Raw genomic sequence first — 10064 nt, 5'->3', positions numbered from 1 at the left:
TCTTATAGCAGCACAGAGGCGCTGAAAAGAGAGAGTTTATGTTATATAGACCATTCTAAGTTTGTGACGAGAACGCCCAGTGCAGAGAAACTTTCAAACTGTTGAAATTTTTGGCCACACCTCAAGGACGGATCCCCTTTAGTTTCGGTATCATTGATAGCTGGGGGAGGGGCTACATGAGATGAGTTCTGTGTCGGAGCTGGTCGGTGACGGCAGGTGTGCACAGCTGCAGCAGGTGGTGGACTGTGCAGGCGGCAGGTTCATCTGCTTCACCAGATGCACAGCTGCGGCCTGGAGCATCAGGTGAGACAACAAACAAACAAAAACAAAGGCTCAAGAAAGCAGTATGTATGTGCAGGGACAGGGCTTCTTCTACTAGTACGTGCAAGGGGAAGACCCCTCACAGTTCATAATTTCTTGATTTGCATAACAATGTTCAGATGTGAAGCAAGAAGTACACTCTGCAAGTGTGAAGATCGGGTACTACACTAACAGGCATCGCCTTCTTCCCGAGGATGGTATCCAAGTATCAAAGTATGTGCATGCTTTGTTTATGTCTCAGGGGCCTTCGCCTTTGACACTTTATCCACAATTCCTGTTGCTGCACATGCAGTGGTGAACATGCTTACAGACATAAAATAGATAGATCTGCATTGTGTGAAGATGATGTTTCGAGTACATTATTGTGTTTTTTTTAATTGCAGTGTGACTGACGGGGTTGACGTGTGGATATGGCAGGCTGGGCAGGAAGAACTGGATGCTCATGTGAGTTGTTCATGCGTTATACAGGAGAGACAAAGAAGAAGAAAACATATAAACATACACAATTTTTATTTTTGCATAAGATAAATTTGCTATCAATCATAATCCATAAAAAGAAGGACACTATCAAAGACCAACAAAAGTGCTTCAGGTTTGGGAATTCTAGTGATCTGTATTCAGTGATAAAACCCCAGTAAGCTTCAGTAACACACATCAAAAGTCTTCCATTAGTTACAAAATTTTTTGTCTTCTTTTCCAGAGGGATGTTGCTGAGTTGTCAAGCTTTGAGGCATACTTTTCTAGGTTCAGGTAATTTCCTCCAATCTATGCTTGATAATGTTTATCTCTTTGTGCTTATGCACAGTAAGCTACTCAGTAACTGTCTATCGGTAAATGATGCACAACTAGCCAACAATAGAGAGATCTCATTGCCCTGCCCACCTCTGTCAAAGTGTATCAATGCAAAATAAAAACACAGAAACTCGTTGGTTGTTGTTTAATACTGCCAGGAATTGGTCTCGTGTCCTCCTGTAGTTCACCTGTCTTTGAAAACCCATCATGTGGAATTCCCTTTTGTAGGACAGCATTCCTCGCTGGAGAGGTCAGCATTTCAGGGACAGGTCACATGTTGCAGTGTACCCTGGGAAAGGGTAGCTCCACCTTGACCTATGACCTATACGAGGCAACAGCCAGCGAGAGGAAAGAGAATCTGAAACACATCTTGTTCCGACTGGCTGATAAAGTTACAGAGCTAGACCAAAAACTGTCAGGTGAGTCCAAAGGCCAGGGCACTTACTGTAGATGGTAAACTGTTAATGGTTCATTTACTTTTATAACCTCCATGAAAATGAGTTGATAACTGAAGAAGGGAAGAACAGGTTTTTGGTCATGTAAATACAATGTATTTTTTTTTTTACAAATATACATGTAGTGTAATTTTTATTATCTGTAGTCTGATTTGTAACATTTTAGTCAGCAAGATGTTTTCTCTCTAATCCATACAGTCACCTTTGTTTTAAACAATGTATCTTTTTTGTTCAGACTCCACTGTCCGGCTGGACGCGTTGCGGCAGAACCACCCAGAGCGCCAGGTCGGGGGGAAGGGAGGCGCCGGATTTGGTACGAACATCACCATATATTATATGATAACATTGTCAGAACTTCACATTAGCCAATCTCCAAACCTGAGGAATTAGTTAGAGACACCCAAATATTCAATAATATGTTTATTGCAAGTTCATGCCCGATGGCTAATTGCAGGTACTAGTACATTGTACAAACAACATGTATAATAAGGAAGGTACAAAGGTGCTAGGAAGTACATTCTCTGAGTATGCTATGCTGCTTAAGTGTACATTATACTAGTTTTGTTGGGTTTGACTTATTCTTTTTAGGCAGTGGAAGATGAATATTTATGTGTTGCAGATGAATGAACAAAGAAGAATATTGACAATTCCTTTTATTCAAATTTTTTTTGGTAAATTTTAAACTGGTATATCTTAAGTTACATGTACCATAACATTTTGTATATGTATTGAGGGTGGATTCATTCCTCATCTAACAGATATCTTTAGCACTGCAAAAAAACCCTCAGTTGGACATCTGGATCCATGTAGTACCTGTTCATATCTATTCATGCTGTTAACCAAAGTAACGTGTGTCCTTTCCACTTTCCAGATTTGGATATGCAGAGAAACAGAGGTCCTGCTGCTAAAGTTAGGAGGAAAGAGGGATACAGCATACTGAACCCAGAGAGTAAGAGGTAAAGACAGTATAACTAATATAATAAGACATTTTTACATTACGACACTTTCTGGTACATATACAATCTATCTAATATCTTACTTTTACAGAGTTGGAATGAAAACAAAGCTTGAACTCCAGTACACCTGATGTCATACATTGTATCTACAAGATCCTTTCTGCAGATAAAAATTACTTCTTTGTATTCATACTAAGACCTTCTACAATGGGAGGAAATAGAAAAAAAACATACCCCATAGTCTGGTTTTGTGTTTGTGAGTAAGGATTAGAATTTTCTCAATACAGAGTGAGTGAGTGTGAGTGTTAATACCAACTAAGACTTTTGGGTGAGGCATATTCATTTGGCTGGAGTTAATGTTGTTTGTTTGTTTGCAGAGTGAAGGCCCCACGAGGAGTACACTTTGACGATGAGGAAGACAGCAGTTAGACCAGTCAGTTGTACCTTCGTGAGGCTGATAACTTCACCAATTAGGACCACTGCTTGAACATCATATGTTGGAACATACATATACAGGCTTTTCATTGATGTCATACTAATCATAATTTGAATCCTCTGACGACCATGTTGGCGGGTAATTGAATTAAGCAGTAGCATCTTCCTGTGGTGTACAGACATACCCTGTAATCCAAGATGGCGCAAATGACGTCAAATGAAAAGCCTGTATATGACAAAGACACTATAATTTCCCACCAACCTGTTAACTGGTCACTGTACATATTGATATGGAGTATAAATCACAAATAAATGAAATGTCTACAATAGATGTGAGCACTGGATGAAATATAGTCTAGGTATGGTCCTCGGGCCATGTATGCCTTAAGATATGATCTTGGGGCCAGGGGTGCCGCAAGGCATGGTCTTGGGGCCTGTTGTGCCCCCAAGATATGATCTTTGGCCCACTGTTGTAAATAAAAGATGTTTTATGCATTGAACATTTCGTGCAAGACTCATTCATTTCTTGATGAATGTCTGTAGTAACATGATGCGTGTATCAGAACATGGTAGGTAACGTTAACGTTATATGTGCTTTGAAGGTATCTTTTCTCAGATAATGAAACTTTCATAATTTCCTTAGACCCCAGTTTTCGCAGTTTTATGATCTTGCAATAATAGGTGACAGCAAAAACCGTGAAAATGAAAAAGCCGCGAACATTAAAACATTTACAGTATTTCACCACCCACGCACTAACTGACTGACTGACTAACAGTCACCGATGACGCAAACAGGTGGCGATGTCGTCATCGCTGTCGTAAAACCATGCTGCCCACCCGTGCTGTACATGCGCACTGGTCTTCAAGGCCCATCTGTAGAGATTGTTCTCTGTAGCCAAGCGGTTTGTCGACGTGTAAAGCCGGATATCAACATTTTCAGGCCGTTCATAGCCATATATCACCGTTATTTCTCAAACCAAGCTGCTCGGACTTCTTGCCATGGACGGAAGACTGCTCGGGGAAGTGCGAATCGCAGACGATAAGGATTTCTTGGACTTTAAGCAGGCTTGTTTGAACCACGGCGACGGCTGGGAGCAGAAGTACAACAAACACGGAACAGTTGTCTACGCGAAGCTACAGGAAGCCTCTTCTGTCAAACTGCTCAAGGTAGGATAAAAACACAACAGGATTCCTTTCGTTTTAACTCACAAGATTCATAGATTTAATGGGGCGTACCAGGGATAATTATATCTCAATAATGCATAAATATATTGAGGGGGCGGGTCGCCCGCCCGGCCTTGTCAGGAAAAAAAATTGATGGCGTTATCATTAGTAATACTTTATGTAAAACAGAGATTATAGTCGTCCACCATCATACATATATACTAAATGAAGGAGGAATGCTAGGCACGTCGCAAATTCAGGTTCAGCAAAAGGACAGAAGTGTCTGTTTTTCAGGGGGGGTGGGGGGATCAAGTGTAGCAACCACCTGTTACTGCGCATGCACGAAGTATAGGGTTAGGTCCGACTTTAGATTATTTGGATTAAGCTAGGAACGTTTTGTGTTAAAAGCTCCTTGGATTAAGCTATGAAGAATTTTTAAGTAGGAGGAATGACAAGGCAGTTTCTTCATTCTTGTCAAATATAGGCTTCTTATACTGAATCAAACAAACACAGGCAAGGATGTTTGTAAACGCCAAACACCGGACATCCACCCAGGATTCCATGGTTCCATTGTCCAACAGCCCATATTAAAAATGAAACTATGGCATACATTCAAGAAACAGGAAGAGGAGTAACGTTACTGTCTATGTGGAGATATTTTTTTTTTTGTGTGTGTGTGTTGTTTTTTTTTCAAACATAAAACTAAACCAATGCAAAAATTTCTGTTCTGTCATCAACCCACCCAACCCAGAACTTAAAACCACCGTGAACATTCCATTTTCTCTGTGAAATCAAATCCCCAATGAACAGTTCCAGTAGAAGGCCTAGAGTATCATTGACTGATAATAATGTGGCTATTCTGTGAGCTTTGCTGATTCCCGGTTGCAACACGTAATCCTAAACCTATTTCAGACGGCCGTCAAAATTAACACTTCAGCCAATGACCATCAGGAATGTAAGATCATGCCAGTTAGATTTAAAATCTCTATGATAAAAATTAAATTGTTCTGCTGTGTGCACCCTATAATTGCCCAGGCCCCCGAGGAAACTCCTGTGTGAATTGTGGTTAGACCAAAACTGGGTCATCTCTGACACCAGATGTCATAGGAACAAAAGCCTTTGGGCCTTTGGGAGATAATAGTGGCAACATCTGTACAGTAATGTCCCATTGAACAGTGCTCTTACGTGTACGCCTGCTATTACCTCCGTATCAAGGAAGGTGATTCGCCTCCGATATGGGTATATTGTTTTTGGCTGTGTTTGTGTATTCGTACCTACAAAACCCCTTTGATAAAATTGTACAAAATTTGGTAAATAGGTAGCTATTGTTTTTTGTTTATTGCTGTATTAACTCTTCAGCTATCAAATGTAACACTAACTGCATTGAAGATAGATACTATAGATAGCTATTAAAGAATATGTTTGTTTTTTTGTTTGAACCTTTATTTATTCATGAAAGCTCAAATCGGCCTGCAGGCCGCTTTTCATTGAGGTCATGAGGGAAGAGGCAAGGGTCAGACAAAGTATATAACAAACAGAGATACAGTTACAATGTTTAGAGTCCTGTAAGTTTTTGGGACCCCTAGCAGTATTTTCAGGTATTGCAGCATCATGGGAGGACGCCACCTTCTTGAAAGTAGTGTGGTATTGTCAGTGGATAGCTAGTCAGCTGCCATGATCAAGGAGGTTAAGTTTTTTTACCTCCTTGCTGCCATAAAATGGGAACAAACAGTTCCCAGAACAGAACTCATTAAATTTTGTTCACTGATATTTTCTACATCTCTGCTGTGTGTTTTCTTCCTACCAGGTTTCAGTGACGTTCAAGAAAGTTTGTGCGGCGACTTTGTACGATGTCCTTCACGATCCTGAGTACAGAAAAATGTGGGACCCAAACATGATAGACGCTTACGAAATCTGCCAACTCAACCCAAACAATGATGTAGGCTACTACTCATGTAAGTACATGCTAACTTTGAAATAAGCTACTACTCATGTAAGTACATGCTAACAATAATTAAGGTTACAAGTCATGTAGGCTACTACTCATGTTAATACTGCCCTATCAATGTAGGCTACTACTCATGTAGGTAAATCCTAAACTCATGTAAGCACCATCCTAATATAATGGAGGCTACTAGTACTCATGTAAGCATCACCCTAACAATGGAGGCTACTACTCATGTAAATACAAGCTACGTACTCATGTGAGTACCATCCTAACCATGTAGGCTACTTGATACTAAAAGTACAATCCTAACAATGTCAGCTACTACATGTACTTTTCTTAGAACAATTTCAAGAACGTAGAACTACTCATGTAAGTACCATCCTAACATTGTAGGCTACTACTCATGTAAGTACCATCCCTACAACACAAAGCTTCAGATTATTGTGTGTGCAATACCAATCTGTGTTGTGTTGCTTTTGATTCTGCAGGGAAGTGTTCCCCACCGTTGAAGAACCGTGACTTTGTCACTCTAAGATCCTGGCTGGAAACTGGAACGGAGTACATGATCATCAACCATTCTGTCAATCACCAGGTCAGTTGCGATGTTTCTTTACTTAAGCAACATTGTTCCTAGGAACATAAATGTTGTGTTTCCCCAATAACAATAAATAAAAGCATTCAGATAGCATTCTTGTACAAATTAAGGCCAGTGTTTTATTTTTCCTGAACTCATGAGACAAAATAATACAGTTTAACGATGTTTAACTGCATCAGTACACTTGTATTTTGAATATCATCTAAGACTAATGCAGATTTACATTTTACAAAAGAAAATTTGCAAAACTACATAGAATTCTGAATGTTCCTTACCCAAATCTCAGATCCAAACAAATGTTGCAATGTTTGCCCGTCCCACAGAAAGTGCCACCTAAGAAGGGGTTTGTACGAGGCATCTCCCTGTTGTCGGGATACTTGATACGACCTCTGACCTCCGACAGCTGCCATTTCACATATCTCACACAGATGGACCCCAGAGGTGAGTCTAACATGATATTTAAAAGACCAGTTAAGTTTTTGTGTTGTAATTTCACATTTAAGTCTTCGCTATGAGGCTTTTGAGTAAAGCTGATCCATTTGCATGATATCATTCAATTCATCGAAGACAATAGAGCTGTATACATAGTTATGTACCGGATGCTTCATAGCTTTTAGTTGAAGTAGTTGATTAAAATCCTTGCCCCACTTTTTTTATGTATAAGGGCGGTGCCCATCTCGAGTTCTTAATTCTATAGTCCATGGACCACTCATGCCACTACAGAAGGGGACTTGTCCACTAGTGTGTGTTCAAGTGCCATACTCACTACAAAGCATTATGTACACTGGCCTGGTTTTGAACCCTTCAACCTCCCAAATGTTGTTAGGCAATGTCTCTAAGGTTTGTTTATGTTTCTGCAGGGTCCCTGCCAAAGTGGGTGGTGAACAAAGCAACACAATTCTACGCTCCAAGAGTAAGTACGATGTTTATGTGTGTGTGTGTGTGTGTGTGTTTGTTTGTGTCCATTTGTATTTATGTTTGCGTATATAACTGTGTGTGTTTTTTATGTGTGTGTGTCCATTTGTATTTATATGTGTGTGTGTTTGTGTCTATTTGTGTTTGTGTGTGTCAGTGCGTGTATATGCGTGTGTTTGTGTGTGTGTTTTAAGTCTGCAGTCAAAACAATACTGCAGACCAACACAAATACACCTCTGCACATATTTCCAGACTTACAGTACTGTACCCTCCTATCTAGATGATGCAGAAGATCCACAAGGCTGCCATGAAGTACCCGGCATGGAAGTCGCAGCACAAACCCGCGTGGAAACCGTGGCTCTACCCGGAACAGATCACCGTCCCAAGGGTCAACTACGATGACCTTTCTCCCGTGGTCCTGGCGGCGCTCCCAGACTCCTCCAGTGACATCATGGAAGAGATGGAGGCTCTTGAAGAGGATTTCAAGGATGAGAACTTCGTGAAAGATGAAGACACAGAACCAGCATAGCCACTAGTAGTTAACTCTAAGTTAGGCTAAGTTCCTTTTCCAGAACAGTTGTCCTGCTATTAGGGCAGTGAAAATTTCCTTAAGGTTTTAAGAATGATAAACAAAAAGCAATCAAACGTAAGTATTTCTGACAACTTGGGTCTTGTCAGGTTCGATCTTCCATATATGGAGGTTTTGAAAAACAGTGTTTCCATGTATGGAGTTGTTGCCTCAAAAGAAAAAACTTGCTTCCATATATGGAGCTTTTGCCTCTGAGAAAGAAGTTTGTATTTTCTATATATGGACTTTCTGCTCTGAAATAAGACTGCTATATATGGAATTTTTGCCTCTGAGAACCTATTTATTACCATCTATATATCAACAGACAACTTTTTTGAGAAACAAGGCTTCCATATATGGAGTTTTGAGAAAGAAGGTTTCTATATATATATTGAGCTTTGAGAAATAAGGCTACCATATATGGAGTTTTTAGAAACAAGGCTTCCATTTATGGAGTTGTTTACAACAAGTCTACATGCCATAGTGGGACCATAAAGGCTGAGGCCTAGGAAAAAATTATTGTTTCCTGTTTCAGTCCTGAAAAAAGTAGAGTAGGTAGGTAGGGGTTATTTTTTTTCAAACTGAATCATTTGTTTAGACATTGGTCCAAACTCTTATGTGACACAATACATTTTAACAAAGTAAAATGAAATGCAGGAGGGCACTTAATATTTTCCATGTCAAACTTCAATTTTGTGCAGATCTGTAGATATACGTTTATCCTTAATTAGATAGGACAATCAGTTTTTTACTTGAATAGGAAGCAAGCTGAATGAAAATTGAACTTAAAAGTATTTGACTCCACTGCCCACCCAAAAAAAGTCTAGGGTCGGCAGGTTTTTCTAGGGTAGGTCGGGAAACAGGAAACACAACATTTTTTCCTAGGCCTGACTGTACATTCCTCTGACACTAGCATGGATATTCCTTGCAGACATGATCTACATTCCTACAAACTTGTCTGACTGTGACCATTCCATGTACCTATGGATTCAATTCTACATGTTCACATTACTACAGTTCTCTGTGGAACAGCCATTCCATGCATTTGTAGGTTTATAGGCCACGGAAAACTAAGGTTACATTTCCAATCACTGTCCTGAAAATGATAGGGTTGGTAGGTAGGGATTCTCTTTTTTCAAATTCTGTAGAATTGAAGAACTGAAATATGTGTGCATCAGGACATGGTATTTTCAACATCATGTTTTGATTAACATTGATAAAGTTAACGTAAAAGCACATATTTCTGTAGCAACAGAAATGAGGAGAAAATGTTGAAAAACTATTGTAAATAAAAAGTTTTCACCACTCAAATGTCACTTGGAAGATGTGTGACCCTTGCCAGCGGTCGACTCGCAAAAGAGACTAGGGTGGGCAGGTTTTTGCTTGGTAATTGGGAACACAACAATTTTTTCTCTCCTATGGCTTAGTTCAATATATTGGTATTAATATTGATGCATAATAAGGAAGGGGAAATGTTTTTGAGAGGGTTGAATAGACATTTTGTACTCTATGCAAGGGGTTGTTTTGTAGAGACAAGAACAGGTGTGTTCTTCTGTTGGAATGTCAGACGTAAAGTGTCCTCATGTTTACTACGTATACCACTACCATACCTGAACAATCACTTGTAGGGTCTAATTGTGCCCTGCTTGGGGGAATCATTGAGTGCTTCTATGGGTTTCTCAAATGAAGGGTATTATTGTGCCCCACTGTAGGCTTATATCCTGATAATGCCCCCTACTACAAGTTTATACATGTAAATCATGATATTCTGCTACAGCTTTGTTATGAAGGGTAAAAAACAATTCTCTGCTGAGGGTTTCTTCTGATGGATCTTACATGTATCATGTTGCACTACAGTTTTCTTATGACGGTATTATCATGCTCTGCTGAGGGTTTGTTATGATCTATACATTGT

At 39.8% G+C, this 10064-nt stretch overlaps 2 protein-coding genes across 2 annotated transcripts; both read left to right on the top strand.

Moving 5' to 3' along the window:
* Positions 1-145: 145 nt before the first annotated feature.
* Positions 146-3178, top strand: LOC118419344. The gene is made up of 7 exons (XM_035825706.1): positions 146-303; positions 705-765; positions 1022-1071; positions 1342-1532; positions 1804-1881; positions 2440-2524; positions 2902-3178. The coding sequence occupies exons 1-7, from the start codon at positions 182-184 to the stop codon at positions 2951-2953; spliced, it is 639 nt and encodes a 212-aa protein (XP_035681599.1). The 5' UTR covers positions 146-181; the 3' UTR covers positions 2954-3178.
* A 636-nt stretch (positions 3179-3814) lies between these two features.
* LOC118419588 (START domain-containing protein 10-like) lies at positions 3815-8377 on the top strand. Its single transcript, XM_035826037.1, has 6 exons — positions 3815-4126; positions 5931-6078; positions 6560-6663; positions 6990-7107; positions 7527-7579; positions 7862-8377. Exons 1-6 carry the CDS (start codon positions 3959-3961, stop codon positions 8108-8110), a joined length of 840 nt encoding a protein of 279 aa, XP_035681930.1. The 5' UTR covers positions 3815-3958; the 3' UTR covers positions 8111-8377.
* The last annotated feature ends 1687 nt before the right edge of the window (positions 8378-10064 follow it).

The sequence above is a fragment of the Branchiostoma floridae genome, chromosome 7 (assembly GCF_000003815.2).
Source record: "Branchiostoma floridae strain S238N-H82 chromosome 7, Bfl_VNyyK, whole genome shotgun sequence".
In the NCBI taxonomy this organism is placed as follows: Eukaryota; Metazoa; Chordata; class Leptocardii; order Amphioxiformes; family Branchiostomatidae; genus Branchiostoma; species Branchiostoma floridae.
The sequence above is the reverse complement of the archived record's forward strand: the minus strand, read 5'-3'. Positions and strand labels throughout refer to the sequence as shown.

What these genes read in the sequence shown, in the direction of transcription:
- LOC118419344 (XM_035825706.1), top strand. Translation starts at nt 182, where the DNA reads ATGAGTTCTGTGTCGGAGCTGGTCGGTGACGGCAGGTGTGCACAGCTG. An exon ending in AGGAAGAACTGGATGCTCAT is followed by an intron (nt 766 to 1,021) that starts GTGAGTTGTTCA and finishes CTTCTTTTCCAG; the next exon opens with AGGGATGTTGCTGAGTTGTC. An exon ending in GCATACTTTTCTAGGTTCAG is followed by an intron (nt 1,072 to 1,341) that starts GTAATTTCCTCC and finishes TCCCTTTTGTAG; the next exon opens with GACAGCATTCCTCGCTGGAG.
- LOC118419588 (XM_035826037.1), top strand. Translation starts at nt 3,959, where the DNA reads ATGGACGGAAGACTGCTCGGGGAAGTGCGAATCGCAGACGATAAGGAT. An exon ending in ACCATTCTGTCAATCACCAG is followed by an intron (nt 6,664 to 6,989) that starts GTCAGTTGCGAT and finishes CCCGTCCCACAG; the next exon opens with AAAGTGCCACCTAAGAAGGG. An exon ending in CACAATTCTACGCTCCAAGA is followed by an intron (nt 7,580 to 7,861) that starts GTAAGTACGATG and finishes CCTCCTATCTAG; the next exon opens with ATGATGCAGAAGATCCACAA.